Below are 17,869 nucleotides of genomic sequence, written 5' to 3'. Positions count from 1 at the left end.
ATTAAGGCTTCTCCCCAAAAAAAGGTCGTGGGATCAATAGCCCAACTGAAGTGCATCTACACCAATGCACACAGCATGGGCAGCAAACAGGAGGAGCTGGAAGCCATTGTGCAACAGGAAAACTATGCTATAGTTGCCATCACGGAAACATGGTGGGATGACTCGCACAACTGGAGTGCTGCAATAGATGGCTATGAACTCTTCAAAAGGGATAGGCAAGGAAGGAGAGCTGGTGGGGTAGCCCTGTGTGTTAGGGAGTGTTTTGACTGTCTAGAGATTAATGATGGTGATGATAGGGTTGAGTGTTTATGGGTAAGAATCAGGGGGAAGGCCAACAAGGCAGATATCATGGTGGGAGTCTGTTATAGACAACCCACCCAGGATGAAGAGGCAGACGAAATATTCTATAAGCAGCAGGGAGAAGTCTTACAATCGCTAGCCCTTGTTCTCGTGGGGGACTTCAACTTACCAGATGTCTGCCAGAAATACAATACAGCAGAGAGGAAACAGTCTAGGAGGTTCCTGGAGTGTGTGGAAGATAACTTCCTGACACACCTGGTGAGTGAGCCAACTAGGGAAGGCCCCTAGTTGTCAAGCCTTGGAACAGGCTGCCCAGGGAAGTGGTTGAATCACCATCCCTGGAGGTATCTAAAAGACGCGTAGATGTGGTGCTTAGGGACACGGTTTAGTGGTGGACTTGGCAGTGCTAGGTTAATGGTTGGACTTGATGATCTTAAAGGTCTTTTCCAACCTAAACGATTCTATGATGCAAAGGAGCTACATATTCTTCAAAATAATGCTAGTACAGAGAAGTCAATAATGTCACGTAGTAATATCAAGGAAATCACTGTTATATTTGTCTTCAAGAAATACAAGCATTTTTCAGAGTTCTTGACCTGTTAACGGGCAAACTGAGATGAACATTATCATTATTTTATTAAAAGTCCATTCAATGAGCATCCAGGTTTCAATCATTATGTTTTATACTCCTCAAGATAGAATAGAGCTATTTCAATATCATCCCTGAAGACTTGAAATTATCATTTGACTTTACACAGTAGGTCTCTTCAGAAAGAGATTATATATGTTATACAGACCTTTCAAGAGTAAATATGGTCTTAAGGCTATGCCTTCTCTGTATGTCCTTTTCCCTATTTTAGTTCAGCATGACAAGCTCTTAAGTCTAGAGCAGCCTTTGGCCAGTACCACACAGTATTGTGAAGCACCTATTTGCGTTTTACTTATTAGAAATTAAGATCTATCATACAGTTAGTAAAGTTGAAATGAAATTTACTTCTTTTTGCTCATGACTTTTGACAAAATACTGGAAATACCATTTTTAACATGCTCAATTTCTTTAATGAATTACTAAAGTACAGCACATGCTCCTCTCTGCCAGGAGAGAGTTATCCACACATTTGCTGTGCAATCACCAGGATAAAGTTGACCAAAGCTACCGAAACCTGTATTACAGAAATGCTACCTCTAACATTTCAGCCAGTATGTAATTTTTCTTAGATGGAAGTCTAGCTGTGTCAATAAGGTCACTTACCTCAACTAACTTGTTGGCATGTTCACGGAAGACCTGAGCATACTCCTTCACTTCTTTCTCATTACCACTTTTTGCAGCCTCAATGAGAACCAGTAATGGGACATTGGTCTCCAGGAATGAATCCGATATATGATCCATTACTGCCTTCCGTAGCTGTGACAAAAGAAAGCAGACCAGTAAATAAAAGGAGAATTATCAATATACATTCCCACTGTATTCATTGGCTACCTATATTTAAGCATTGATGTTGCATCTCACAGCATTGTATGGGAGTTTAGGTTTTTTCTTTCTTTCTTCCAAGTTATATATTTGCAGCAAGCATACAAATATCAAACACTTAAGGGCCTAGCTCTGCAAAACTCTCCTGAGATTCATGCTGACTCACACATCTAATCCTACTGAACTGAATGGATCTATATAGGACGATGGTGATTACCCACATAATACATTGCAAATTGATGAGAATCGAAAGCTGCACGCTACTTTAAAAAACAGTTCAGCTCACTTAAAAGCCAAATATGGATTAAGGAGCTTAACTTCAAGAAACCATTAAAAATATTAGCCTGAATATTTCTAAGCCTTCTCTAATTCCTGCACTGAATTGTATTCTACACAATAATGAGTATTCGTTTAGCACACGTCTTGTGCTTCATATTCTCTTTCAAATACCTCCAACAGGTATAAACAGAAAACCTTTTTAAGCATTTTCCAGGCGGAGTAGAAAACATACTACAATTTATTGCAAAGGGAAAAAAAACCCCACACCCTACAAGTTACTGAAGATTAAACACCTGTTATTTCATAAAAACATCTGTTTGAAACAATATTACTGTAAGAACGATGTCACTAACTTCTTCTCTACCTTGCTAATAACCACTAATTAATGTCAAACTTCACTAAAATTTGAAAGACAGCCAGAAAGATGACTGAAATCTTAAGTAATTCTTCCTGGAAGCTTAATTGCTTTATAGGAGTATGGATCAGAAACATTTTTAGCATGTTTTCTCCAGCTTTTTGGTTGTTAAGAATGAAAAACTGTGGACTCAAACACAAGCTGGGAGCTATTCAGCCTGGAGGTCTGGCTAGCCATTAGTCTCCTTAAATCATGCATTTTTAGTTAGATGAAACATCAGGAAAGGTAATTTTCTCTATTTTGCAGTCCAGACAAGAAAGCTCTAGCTAGGCAAGGTGTCATCAAAACACCCAATCATACTGAAAACTGGTATATTGTTAGGCACTGTAAATACAGTAAAAACACTTGTAAAAACCAAGATGCATTTGCTGTTTGACAGCAGCAATTGTCAGCTATATTTGAATAAGAAGAAAGCTAACTTTGACTATTCCCATTCAATCCCCAAGTGGTGCAGTAAAAACAAGCAAAGCAAAATAGCATATATGTGTTTGCATGAGGTATTCCTTTTATTTCTATTACAACTAAAGCAGCCAATGTATTAAGAACAGCAATTCTTAATTCCCCTTAAAAATTAATTCTATTCAGATTCTACCTGGAAACTATTTTTCCACATCCAAAATGATTAAAGGCACTCAGAATAGCTAACACAGTCATATATACAAATGGGGGCGGGGTGGGGGAAGGACAAAAAAAAGAGAAGAATATATCAAAGAGACCTGCCAACAGTTAGGAAGCTGGTGTGTAGTTTCTGCTACCTATCACATTGTTATCTTGTACTCTTTCATTTTTTGTCTCATCAATCTGCTGATATCCACTTGCTGACTCTTATTTTATTCTTATATTGAAAGCTCTTTCAGGTTGTCCATTGGGTCTGTTTGCACCACATCTTATACAATGAGATCCTGATCCATGAATAGTTTTCATAGGTACCATCTCAATACAAAGATAAACGCTAATATTGCTCCACATATATCAAAGCATTGTGAAAAGAGAAAAAAAATACACTAAGATGTTAAGTGTCAGAGAATAGTGCACCAGCATAGCACTCTGCATTATATGGCGGATAGATTTCCAATCGCTATGTACATCAATCCTTCCCTACTAAATAAAGGGTTTCATCTATAGCCAGCATTAAGGGAGAAAGATTGCCAGAGAGGGTTCATCTCACGTTTGCTTAATCACCCTCTGCAGATGTCCATCTCCCAACACTTGCCGAGAAGCTCTGCTCCCAAGTTAGATGCCTCACTTCAGTACCTACTTTTAGACTTTTTGAAGTCCATTGGACCGAAATATGCCAAATGATGGCGTTTCCAAAGGAACACACAAAGATTTAAAAATCCCATGTGGTTTCCTTCTCATTCTCAGGGAAAATCCTTAAAAATATCCACTTGCTCAAGTTCAATGCCGTTATCAATAAAACCTACTGACCACTGCACTGAAAAAACTACTTTAAATGTTAAATGAACACTGACATTTTTCTGTTTATATCGTTCCATAAGGAGGTATCTGTTTCACAGTGTTGTGTTCAATGAACAAGCAATTCAATTTTTAATCAAGGTTAACGTGGTATTATAGATCTGCTTATAACAATATGCCCCATGGAACTGAAAGAAAAGTCTCAGGATGTTTAAGTACGCAGCTTATTTTCATCAGTATTAAATACCTTCAGTCTACAACGACATACTAGAAATACATAAAAAGGACAGTAAAAGCATCAGCTAACCAGCAATTTGAGGTTTACCATTGTAAATATATAGTAGAGTTATATCCGAATAAAAATGAACGAATAAAATGGATATCTTGTTTCTAATGGTAACCGTATGTTGCCTTCTGCAGTTCAGAGTTGCAGCAAGTGAAAAAAAATCTGAATTCTGACTATCATAGGTTTGATAAACATAAAATTAACAATTTCTATTTTCCTATGCTGTGTTAATCATAGATGTCAGTAGCATATTTCTGACCCTTCATGTAAACATGCATTATAATTTCTGTAGAAATTGGTTATCTGGGTTTTAGGACGCCCTTGTTTTGAAGTGGAAAGGTATAGTTAACGTTTTTTTATATACACAGGAAACCACAAATTTTGCTATCCGTCACCACAGGCTATAAAGAATGACTTGACAAAAATCATTTGTTAAATGTGGCAGGAATATGAACATAAGACATTCATCCAATACCTGAAATGGATACATGACAAGGTAATATTAATTGCACAAGACAAGACATTTAAAAGCATTAGCTCAGCATTACCAGTCTATTTGATCCAATTAGGGGGTGTGTGAATGCACCATCACATCATCAAGGTAAATAACCACTGGAAAACTAATCTTGTATATTCCTCAGCATACTGCAACAAAGTCCAGCCAAAGTGATGGCTTATGCATCCAGAGATTTTACTGTTTCATACAACCAACATCAGTTCAGAAGGGAATGGGAGAAGTCTATGACTTGAATTTAAACAGTCATAAAACATGCAGTAAAAACACGTCAAGTTTTATTCTAAAAACAGCATAAGATCTTGCGCTCGTATGTACATTAACAAATGTCTTTGCCACACCTTAATTTACCCTGCATTCTGATGTAAATATTATGACACAAACTGTTACTCATAAGACAATGCTTTAGTTTCCCCCCCCCACTGAACTTTTAAGTTAGAGGTGACTTCAAAGTGCAGGTAGTTTCCACTACATGAAACTCCATTTGTTAGAGGAGAAAGCACATTAAATAAAGGTCTTGCTTAATTCATTTTGTCATGGAGAAAACTTTATTAATTAACAGATAGCTAACAGAATAATAAGTTTGCCAGATCAGCATGAAGATATAAAAGGAAAACATCAAGACCTGCAAATATTTTTAAAGTATGAATGGTGTACCACAAGGCAGATTTTATGCCTTTCCAGTTCAGTCAATTTAGTCACTTTATGGTGCAGAGTCAGTTGCTGGTTTTGATAGCATCATGTTCTACTGCTCTAAGCACTATTTAGGGGTGTTTTATCATTGTCGGTTCACAACTATAATGGAGCTCAAAGAGGTTAAACTGGCCACCAAAATGATGTTTTCCGTGGCCATATAACAATTTTAGAACCAAAATGTCTCAGTGCTACTTACAGTCTAGTAAAGAATTAAATGTCTAATCCTGACTCTGGAAGGTAAAGTCACAGCAGGAGATTAATGACTCTAACAGATTGTTAAATTTTATAAAGACTGGCAGTCTAAAGTTATCTGTAACATAAGTTTACCACGGAGCGCCTTATTCACCATTTTCTATTTAAGGTGCATTACAAGCTGAACCCGACTCCAGTTTGCAGCTGCAGAGCACTCCCAAACAGGTATTAATTTAATTGAAAGGGATGAAAATAAAGTCTTCTCCACTGCAGTTAAAGCGTGTCTTCTCCAATACATTGTGAAATTGAGTTCTAGAGAATAAGATGGTGACCATTAGAAGCTACTGCAGTAGAGTGCTAAAGAGAAAGTCTCAGTCGATTCTGTGCACTACAACCCATGAAGATGTGACCAAAAAATGTAGTTTGGGGGATGTGGATGCTAATGCCATCAATTATCTCTTGATAGATTAAACAGCAAAAGATTAACATTTAAAGCATGTATCACACTTGGACAATCACACTACAGATTTCTGGAATATACTACATAAAAATATTTAAGATTTGAGCCTAAGAAAAAAAACTCAGGAAGAAATGCTCTTACAAAAACTGATCATACTTCATATATTTTTCTGTGTGTGAGCTTTCTTCTCTCTAAAGAGAAACTTCCCTAGTCAGGGAGAGACTGGGGATGAATTTACTAATGGAAAGCAACTTGACAAGTTTTGACCGGAAATTTGAAAGAGAGTAAGACACACACAAAAAATGTTCCTCCTACTTGTAGGTCACTACAAAGGATTCCTCAAAATGGTATATGGCCAAAAGCACAGAACAACTTAGTTACCAAGTATTTAGGTACTTAATCCTCATTGATTTATTTGTTCTTTTTTCTTTTTTTGGAGGGGGGGAAGGGGGGAAGGAGGGGCTATCAATTTTTTGTGATTTGGAAATTTTATACTGCCTTTTCAAAAAATGTTTTTTGGCAAGAGCAAGCCTTGGGCTTGCTAACAACATTAGGGCAGTTACATAAAAGCAGAGAAAAATGTACAAGCTTGGGGGACAGATGTCCAGATACCCCCCAAATGTATGAGTATTGTGAGGGCAAGAACTCTGTCTTGTTTCATGTCTGGATAGAACAATAAAATCCTAATGCCAATTGGAGTGCTGGGATAGGACTAAATATTTATTATTTCTAACAATAAAGAATGATATGGGCAGGGCTTTAAAAAGCTAGAGGACAGTACAGAGATTACCATCAAAAAATGTTGGAAGAACAGGACGACAGAAATATGGGCAGAGACTGAACAGTCAGTGGAGTCAAAATAATCCAGAAGTGAACGACAGTGATTAACTTTCACATTCTGTATGACCTGGGAGGGTAGAGTTGTGACAAGGAGAATATGGAAGGATGAAGTTGCAGAACAGGACATTACACATAGGAACAAAGAAGAAGGGAAAGAGGTAGGAGGTTACCCCAGTGGCGAAGAAAAGGGATAGGAGTTTGAAAAAATATCTGTGTGAAAACTGAGGAGGACTGTAAAGTGTCAAAAATGTCACCGAGACCGCAAGCCTAGAGGGTCTGATGCAAAAGAGGAGAGAGGTATGACAAAGAGGGGGGTAATGAAGAATAAAAATCATGGATTAAACATCCAGGGATTAAACGGAGAACCACAACACATTGTGTATCTTCATGTATTGTCTCAGGCTCTGCTGAAATGATATTTAAATCAAGGAGAGTGGTGTTGGATCTTTATGGTTTTTTATAAATACAGTAAATAAAAAAAAAATAATTGGGGACAAAACTGTTTTGAGGAGCTTAAATAGCTATTTGGTCACAAATGGGAAGGAAGTTGTCTATGAAAACCCTTCATGAAGTTATCCTCGCTATGATAAGCATGCAGAGTAACTGCACTTAAAAGCAGTTAGATCCAATAAGCTTTCAAGGGTTAATAGAGTAAGTGCTACATGTGTCACACCTGCATTCCCACCCACTCCAGCTGCATCAACAGTCCAGCACACTAAATATTATCATCAGCTTCTCTAAGACCTAGACATTTAGACCCAATGAAAGCTGATGACAGCTGTCTTTGGTAGACCTATCTATTGAAGTTCCAGACAATGGCTGAAGCAAGATTAAAAATTGATTGTGTTCTGCAAAAATGGATTTCTCATCATCCTTTCCAAGAATGACTCAAAGTCACAAACTGATCCTGCCCCATAGACAGAGATGATTGATATCTGATACTATCAATTATCATCCATACCTTTCAAAAAAGCCCTTAATGCAGTGAGATCACAGCCTGGGTTTTTTTATTGGGTTTGTTTTGTTTTGTTGGTGTTTTTGTTGTTTTTATTCTTGTTTTGTTTTCTTCTCCTTTGCAGTAATTTCTATAAAGCAAAAACTGAAACCAAAACTTTTCATATTTCTGGTTGCTTAATAACAAGTAACATTAAAGACATTTTATAATACTTTAGAAATAGTGTTACTGAAGAAAATTAATGTCAATTAAGAAACAAATGCAATGGTGAAATCCCATTTGGAAATTAAATTCTACGTACTTTGCCATTGCTCATAAATCCATTAGGAGGACAGAATTATAGAAGTCTTTACTAAAGGACTATGTTCTCCTCTACATTTATAGTGCTCCCTACTTCATACTACTGCATTATTGATAATGAACATCAAAATTTGAAGCTGTCTTTACGAATCCAAGCTTCTATAACTTTCTTTAGCTGATGTGACTACAGGTCATTCTCTGGTTGACACTACAGAACAGTGAGAGCTTCTTTACGTAAAACTATCATCAACAGAAATTTCTTGAAATAGGTTTTTGTGGTTTTTTTTTTCTTGTTTTGGTTTGGTTTTTTTGAGTAGCAACATTATACACTCCTGTTGAAGTTCTCCCACATTTACAGTGTTTCTCATTAAAAAGAGTTTTAAAAACTTCATACTTGTTTGTCTGCAGTGATTACAGAGCTAGGCATCTTCTAAAGTTCCTAGAGTGAGTACAAAGATTTGTTGAAATATATGAGCTTTTACAAAGACTCATTATTTGAAAAATAATAGACAAACTATGTGCAGTAATCTATTCTAACACGATATAGCTGTCACTGAGTTCTGTCTCATAATTCCTCACAAGCCACTTTGAAAGGCCAACCCTCTGTGCTCACAACTTCATTCAGTTAAAAAAAATAATCAGGTCTCTATTTCAAAAAGCAAAAGCAGCTATAGCTACTACACTCTTTGGATTTTGCCAGACAAAAATAATCCATCATTACTATTATGTTGCAGATCAAACTTTCCTTCACCTGATGAAAATGTTACACACTGTAGCCTTACACAAAACTACCTAATATGGGTATAGTTTCCTGAAATATGGCACCATATGTGCATCAGTAAACATTATGTGTAGAGTAAATTAAACCGAGCCTTATAATTAGGCAGTAAGGAAATTACTGCAGACCTGAAGAGTAAATCAGCAGTATTAAAACACTCTCCATTTCCTCTGAAGCACTTCAGAGCGCCATAAAAACCTCAATGTCACAGTGATAAACATCTAGAAGAGATGCATTTTGAGGGAGACAAAGACATGAGCATTCAAATAAGTTCAAGTCAAAATCACGATTAAGTGCAATTTAGAAACAGTTCACTGCCTCTAACTTTTTAGATCAGATTTTTAGACATTTTTCTAAAATTCCTTTCCTAAAGTAAATACACCAGTCAGTCTATCAAATGGGAGCAGACAAAAAGTGGATGCAGTATTAAACAGCATGCCCGGGGCTTACAGTTCTTTCAGTCCAAGCTGGTGAAATTCAGAGTTTGCCTATTTCTGTTGCTTTAAGGAGTGGCTATAAGTTCAGCGGAAGCTGAAAGAGCAGAGGACTTTATCAAGTGGAGCATTACTACCTCTGCTTTATAACCCAGTATTACACAAGGCTCCTGTCTAATACCTTTGTACAAGCTGCTAGAGAGACCCAGTAATGAAGTACTGATGTACACGCAATGCGGTGCACTCACATTAAATGAATACAAGAAATAAACACATAGTGCTGGCACAGAAATAAAACTGCATTAGCATTTGATAGAGTGCTTTCAGAAAGCCAGCTTCTAGATTTCCATAATCAAGAGCACTAGAGTCACTGCAGGTGAAAACATGACCTATTAAGCAACAAGGAAAAGGTGATGAGTTTCTAACAAGCAAGGGCTGATGCCGCAGGTGGCCTTAGGTTCAAAGCCATTTAGATTGACTTACGGCTGGCTCCCTTTAAAAAATGCGAACATTTTGTCAAGAAGCATTTTCATACAACAGAATGGAGCAATATCACCAATCACACTGCGCTTTGCCTTGGGAACGACCGATACCTCATCTTTGGTAATATAGCATAACTTTAGCAAGGCTCCTGTGGGTCATCTATTTAAGTATGACCTTGCTTCAACTTTGCCTTTGCAAAATAAATCTTTAGTAAACATTCACTCAAGACTAAATTTTGAATTTACAACCTTCTTGGATATTCTGCTACTACCTAACACTCACATGAAGTTTTGCATCTTCAAAACACTGTATCAACTCTCCTACAAATTCTCATAGTGTGATGTGAGCTAGGTAAGGTCCATGACCCTCTCTCTCTGTGTTTTTAGCCCTCCTTAAATTATACAGATCTTGAATTAAAAAAAGCCACCTTCAGGATTTATAACCTTAACCAGTGCCCTCTTGTCTGCAACAAAGAGCACGTCAGAACCTACTTTTATGGTAATGAAAGGCACAGCATGCTTACCCAACCCTCCTAGAAATGCACCTATTGCTGCAGTGTCGACTGGCTCTATAGCTTGAAAGTAAAAGGACTATTCACACAAACCTACCTTTAGGCTCCTATCTTTTGGGTGCCTAGATTAGGAAGCAGTTTGCTTGTGACTCCCTATACACAAAGAAAGAGGGGCTTTTCCAAAATACATCCTTAAAACCCCAAGCTATCCTCTGAAAGTGAACTCTCTATTGACTCTATAGGAAATTGAAGGAAAACCAGCTTCCTTATATTATCACCCAATTTCCATACTTGACATCAGCTGGCGTGACTTCCCAGGGATCTCTTTTTTCTCTTCCCCCCGCCCCCTCCATAGGAGTTTTTATTTCTTTGGGTGTGCTGCTTAGTTTCTCAAAGGAGCTGAAATGAATTGGTTATCTAATATCTATTATTAGATAACCAATATCTATTATCCTATGATTAGAATTGTGTTCACTGTTTTCTTCTGAAGATATTACTTTTGTTTTGTTTTCTGAGCACTCATACTTCCCTTGGGCTTATATTTTAATGTACAGATGCTGTGTACCTTTTAAAGGTGGTACAACACAGAATACCTAAGTTGAGGCAGCTTCACCTTCAGAAACAACTTTACATTTCTGTGTTTCCGATTATTCTTCTAAAATGGGATAGTAACTCTTGTTTGTCTTTGTAGAGCATTTTAAAAGGGAGAGAGGATAAACAAAAAAATTAAGTCAGTAAATCATGGTTCAAGGCAGCAAGATTTAATTTTTAGGTGCCGCTGGCCCTCCTTAGAGCATTTGATAGGTTGTCTGGTCTGTATATGAGACAGTAGCTTGGCTGCAAAATTATTATGATAAAAATTCCTCTTTTGGAGGGGGTCCTGTATTTTCTTCAAAGCATTTGCATACTGTAAAGAAGCAAGCTATGCACATACTTGAAGAGAGAGAGATTTAAGTCCACAGACTGAAAACATTATACAAGTGTCTACCCATAATATAATTTGCATTGTATGGGTTAGATGTGATAAAATCTGTTCCAACGGAACACGTTTTTTCAGTTTTAGGTGTCCCTTTAGTCTAATTGCATGAGCTAATATTCATGTTTTTTATTTTGAGAGTCTCTCTAGAGTCTACGTCAATTTTTGGAAGGTTTCAAAGTGCTAAACAAATTTTTTTTACCGCAAATAGCGTTCATAAACAGTAGCGATACAACTTAATCTAAGTGGAAGCGACTGACATAAAGAGCAAATGGAGATATACAGCCTCTCAAGAGCCAGGAAAAAAAGATATGACAAATAAGCCCAAGAACATTATGAAGCCTGTTGTCTAATTCAAACTATTGTAACCCACATTAAAGAAAGTACACCAAATTGCAAGTACTTTCAGAGACCTATGAAGTAGTTAAAAACTGAGTATGATCAAGAAGTTCTCCCCAAGATCTTTGTTTTACCAAATTTGCATGAATATATTACAGGAGGTATATCTCATCAACCTTTAACCTTTTAAAAGTTTGACTTGTAGCCTAATATAGCTATTGAAACTGTACTGTCAAGGACTAAATAATAAAGAGTACAATAATTGTAGCTGTGCAATTGAAGGGAGGTATGTTAGAGAATATGGCTGATAACAGACTAATAAATACCATGCCTGTAGTCCACCAAGTGTCTTACAAAGGTATTTGCAAGAACACAGCTTAGCACAAGGATAATGTAAAAGAGCAATCAAAAATACATGAGGGTCATGTGAAAGGATGTATTAACTACATGATACGTAAAGAATTGATTGGAAGTATAGAAAGGGCAAACATGACTTGGATATATATTTTTTATTAATTTAGGCTGCTGCAAAGTATGTGACTAAACAAGTTTGTGTGGCTGATAGAAAGACACCATAGAACAGTCATTATTAATATCAGTTTATGCCTAAATGGCTAAACCTGAACCTGAGTACCTGAAAGTGTGTCACCATTCCTAGGGTGCCAGGTACTAGTGGCTACTGGGAAAATGCAGATGCAGAAGCAGCAATCAATATCCTAACCTCCATCAGTATTCATAAGAAAGAGGGATACAACTCATCCAACCCAATACAGAAATCGTGGAAGTACCTATCTTTCACCTGTGAGCCTACAAAGTAGCTGAGATTAAATAATTAACTTCTAAATGACAAACCACAGCCACATGTGCAACCCATTCTTGGAAAATCATATGGGAAAACAAGCTACATGTCGCTGTAGAAATCATATTGAAGGGTTTATTTATGGATAATAACATGCTATAGTTATACAATACCAATATTACCAGCAAAATAGCGCAGTAGGGGGTCCTAAAATTAAATATACCTTTGAAAATTTGGAGTGTTGTTGCAGATAACAGAGTAAAACAGAACAGGACCATAGTCTTGACCATAAAGGCTTTTGTTTCTAGACTGGTTTTCTGAGGTCATTACAGTAAGGCTGTCCATTTTTTCAAATACATTTCAATCTGGTGGCCAATTTTAAAACCACCTGACAGACAGAAAAGGTCTTGAGGATACTAAATAGCTGAAGTTTGATGAAAAATTGTCTGGGTAGGAGAACAGTGACCTGAATTAGAGTCCTAGAGAGGCAAATTTGTAATGTGAAGTCAGTAGCTGGCTGGCCAGCGTACCAACATAGGTACCAGCTGGCTGACCACCGTGCGGGTACCAGCTGGCCAGTTGGCAGAGCAGGTGCCAAGACCAGCCTTACATCTTCCTCCATTTCACTGACCAGCCTAGAGTAACAACTGAGCTACAGCAGAAGAGGTAGCAGCAGAGAGGAGAAGGATGGATGTGAGAAAATGAGAAGAAATATGAAAATCAGAGACCATGAGAACAAACACAGGTATTTCGAGTCCAGAAATGATGACAGCTTTCCATATTCAAAATCACCATCCTAGATATTAACTGTATGTAGCTACTAACAGGATGTTGATGTTATTTTGCTTTTTGTGGTACCTGCCCAACAGGTTCAACGGGATTACACCAACAACACATAGTCTAAGGTCACTAAACAATAATCAGATGACAAAAATTACCTTTTGATACTGCACACATAGACTTAGGTATCTAACAATAGCATTAATTTCTATTAGACATCCACTCCAGTAAAACAATAGCCCAGGACATCAGTCTAAACATTCAAAGTATTTATCGAAATGCAACTGGTAATGTAGTTATTTCTGGACTTTCCACTTCATATTTCCTATTAATATGTTTTATAATAAAGTTTTGTTGCCTAAAACTGCAAAATACAGTACTTTTTAATTTTTGATTTACTCTACTTTGGAATGAAACCTGGAAATTTCAAAATGATCAAAACACCTTAAAATAATGGAAAACATTCTTGACAATTCTAAAAATACATTTTTAATTTTCAATATTTATTTATATGTGTATATTTATATTTGCAATGCAAAGCTAAAATAAACTACTAACTTTCAAAATGAAAATTTGAAACTACTGAAAAAAATCCAAATGTGACTTTTGAACATCGTCAGGCTTTTTTAAAAATTATTTTCAATATTAAATTTCTGGATAATTTCTGATGTTTTTCAGTTTTAAAGAAAGTGAAAATTTTCTGTTGAGTACTTATTTTGTAAAGTACTTCTAACTATCTTTAGTAATGACATAAACCTAAGTCTGCAGGAGGTGGATGAATTGTCCTTAACAGCTATGTGAGAGCATCATTTCCAGTATAAACTGAGAATCGCTGGTAAAAAATCTTCCTATTTCTTTACAATTCCTTCCACTTGGAGGCATACGAAGTATTAGTCTGGCTTGAATGAACAAAAATGAAGAATTATTTGATTTCAATCTACTGTATAAAATACTGCAGACAGGCTGCTCTGTTAAAATTAATAGCAGTACAGATATCTGCTCTTTAAGAGAAAACTAATGGTTTTGGTTATTATACCTTGCGGCGAAACCGACTGGCTAATACAGATTGAACAAGCTCAACTGATCAACTGGAACAGGACACGAGGCAAAGAGACGATGGCAGCAGGGCAGGCGGCAGCGGCACTAACAGGTGGGACACCAGTGGTGGTGACAGCAGAACAGCTGGTGCCCTGCTCATACAACTCCAAATGATCTATAGACCGTGTTGGTCCTCGCTAGGCATCCACTTCGTGTGTTAGCCAAATTCTTTGGTGTGTCCTTCCTGCTTATCTTTGTTTCAATGTCACCGCAGAGCTACAATGCTTAAAATACTGTGTGTGCGTGCTGCTTTATGATTAGCTGTAGTATTTAAACTATAGGGTTAGTATTTTTTTTTCCCTATAGAGGTAAAACAAACAGACAAAATATTGGCATCAACAAACACCCTGCTGCTGTCTAGCTCGCTGTACCACACAGTGTTGGGTTTTTTTTTTTTTAACGACAGACCTGTGTACCCGGGGGGAAAAAGACCCCAAATCCTGCCAATTGGCACAACTTTTTGTCAGACACAGAACTCTGTGCTTTTTCCAAATTGTTCAAAATAAAGTAAGAAATGGCAGCAGTAAGCTATGGGCTGGTGAGACTTGTCTGCTTCCAAGAACTTGTTCAGTCTGACTTAGGTTGATGTTCTCACTGACATTTATATTAAGACATATAATTAAATCTCCATAATAGTTTTCCAATGCCCAGGAGATTTTAAATTATGAGTATAAAAGATGTAATTCCATCAGAATAGGAAATATTGATGTGACTATAAATTGTAGATGGAATTTTAGCACCGTGTATCCCAACCACAATCATTTTACATGTCTGCGTGTTCTGTAGATAATCAAATAAGATCTCAGAAATAAAGAGCTAAGTAACCTGGGGAGAGAAAGAAAAATCAGTCTTAGATGCTCGACTACTGAAGCCTTGCAAGGGAGCCTGACTACCAAATTAAATATATATACCTTCTTCATTACCAAAACATATTTTCAGATTGTCCAGTTTTATGGTGATAACATTAAGCTTCATAAATCTGACAAGCAAAACTGCTTTAAAAGGGATTAATTAAAAACAAAAGACATTATGGTATTCAAAGTTGGTTGTCTCTCCTGTGATTTAGCCCAAAATAGAAACACTGGAATAGTATAACACTGCAATCTCAACTGTGGTTCATTTCTTAATCTTCAAGCCCCTCTCCCCAGCCATTAAACTAAGCCCTCAGTGACATCCTCATATTCTGAAATCTAGCAGGGGGTGTAAAGGCAGGTCTGGGTAGAGACACACATGTATACTGTTGATTATGCATCTGATGAAGCAGAACATTTATTATGATTCTAAAGGATAATGATTTATAGTCAGAATACACATTGTTGAAAGCAGAGACTCCACCTTCCTCTATGCTTGTGCAAAACCTAGCACAATTATGATCTAATCTTGATTAGTTTACTAGCAACTGCCGCAATTTAATAAACATTATTACCTACGTGATTATCTTTCATAAATATCAGAAACTATATTAAAAGCTTCATCTCCAAGCAGGAAAATATTATTTATGTGCTTCACTTTACCCACGTACAGAGTTCCAACCTTTCTGAGATTGAATTCAACACCCATGGGGCTGAATATACACGAGCAGCAGACAGTTTATTAAGAAAGGTGCCATTTTTATATCACGTTTCGGAGTAAATTTGGCTTTAGAGATGAGTAATTCAGGCAACTGCTGAGAGCCTCACACAGAACAGCAACTCATGTGTTAGTCTGCTACTTCCTTCAAGCAATAAGAACAGAGGTGGGAGGCAACACATGGTACAAGCTCCACTGCAGAACCTAGGATCCCACAAATTTGGAGGTCAGAACAGCAGAGATTTTTCTTCTGTCATTAGCTAAGCAACAGATGTGATCCTAGGCTTTATACAGGAGAGTCAATGATTCATATTGTCTGTAAGTCCATTGCAATATTTTTATTATTTGGAGAAATAAGCTCTGAGAAGATGATCCTCAAACACGTTTGCTGAGAGTTAAGGAAGAGATGAAATGAGCTGAGTTTTAGCAGTGCAGAGCACTGATTTCAAAATGCCTATATGGGCAACTCTTTCTGAAACTATCATGTTGCAAGTAGGTATCTGAAGATACATTTAAGTCCTTACTTGGTCTTGCAGATTTGTTAGTTTTGGATCATTTTCACAGAGGCAACCTTTGATTGGCCAGGTAGAATCTCTTTTTTTTTTTTCATTTTTACAGAAAATGCAGAATTCGGATCATCTCAAAAGAAGAAAATAGAGGTAAAAAGAGGCAATCCCTCCTGCCTTAACTTTAAAAATTGTAAAGAGAAACCTATAGAGGGTTTCTCCCTTTTGTTTGCCAACCTCCCTTCTATTCTTTTCCATCTCAAGCTTTTTGAACAAATCTTTCAGTCTTATTACCAAACACAATGATAAATATAAGAAAGTCAACCTTTATGGTTTAAACTATGCTTTACAGTTATTCATAGAATCATAGAAACATAGAAACATAGAATAGTTTGGGTTGGAAGGGACCTTTAAAGGTCATCTAGTCTAACCCCCCTGCCATGGGCAGGGACATCTTCAATTAGATCAGGTTGCTCAGAGCCCCGTCCAACCTGACCTTGAATGTTTCCAGGGATGGGGCATCTACCACTTCTCTGGGCAACCTGTTATTAATTAGCCTTCTCTGTATCTTCATAGGATCTTTATTCAATAAGGTACCTTAAAAGTTTTCTTTGAAAATATTCTGCTTTTACAAACTTTTTCATATTCTGCTCATCGTTCCTGTTATTTCAATGAGAATATTCAAATAAATACAAATAAGCACATATGCCAGTGTTTTTATGTCTGGGGTTGCTGGGCTGCAAAGGCAGGGAAGGTCTGGCCAATCTGCCTACCCTCCCACATATTAAGACCATGGGGGGTTACACTTGGAATATGCTTCAGTCTCCCTTTTTTTGGCTCAGGAAATACTGCTCCTTTGCTTAATGTCATGTGTAATGTAGCGTCATATCTAAACACGGACACAAATTCTTTATACTTCCACAAGTGGCAAACCCAGTCTGAAGTTGAAAAGCAATGACTTCCTTGGAAAATCAAGAAGCATTATAAAAAGCATAAATTACCTGTCTTCGAAGGTCTCGTGTTTTCTTGGTCATCTTGTCAATAGCAATATTGAGTGGGTCCCCCTTCTCCTTCCTTCCAGTCTGTTAAAAATGAAATTTTGGAGTTAGAGAAAAATACTCCAGAAAGTATACACTTTTTAAAAAACAAAAGCACAGATTTAACAAAGGAAATCTGTGCATCTCTTTTTGTTTGCTTCCATCAAGTTGTTATTTCCAATGTAATGTTTTTAACATGTTTACGTGTGGGGGGCATAGCAGATTATTTTAAAACAATCCTAAAATGATAAGAAGAAAGATTACAGTGACTCACTGGAGAGTTCAGAACTTTTCCACCAATAAATTATGTGCATATATTATAGCCTATACTCAAAAAATCTAGCAAGACCTTTTACTATAAAACGAATATTAAGAGTTTCTAATCTCCATCCTGCCAGGCACTGGGAATGTTAAACATGATAATAAGCAGCAACA

The 17,869-nt window shown here is 37.0% G+C and overlaps 1 protein-coding gene across 2 annotated transcripts in view; it reads right to left on the bottom strand.

The window, feature by feature from the left end:
- Positions 1-17,869, bottom strand: part of CTNNA2 (catenin alpha 2) — a 527,667-nt gene that overhangs the window by 102,533 nt on the left and 407,265 nt on the right. For both annotated transcript variants that reach the window (XM_075148429.1, XM_075148430.1), the window contains exons 8-9: positions 17,399-17,479; positions 1,553-1,705 (exon numbers count right to left, since the gene is read on the bottom strand). In XM_075148429.1, coding sequence (XP_075004530.1) covers positions 1,553-1,705; positions 17,399-17,479 — 234 coding nt within the window. The remainder of the gene's footprint in view (positions 1-1,552; positions 1,706-17,398; positions 17,480-17,869) is intronic.

This window comes from Calonectris borealis, chromosome 4, assembly GCF_964195595.1.
Source record: "Calonectris borealis chromosome 4, bCalBor7.hap1.2, whole genome shotgun sequence".
In the NCBI taxonomy this organism is placed as follows: domain Eukaryota; kingdom Metazoa; phylum Chordata; class Aves; order Procellariiformes; family Procellariidae; genus Calonectris; species Calonectris borealis.
Note: the sequence above shows the minus strand (reverse complement) of the source record. Positions and strands in the feature narration are given on the sequence as shown.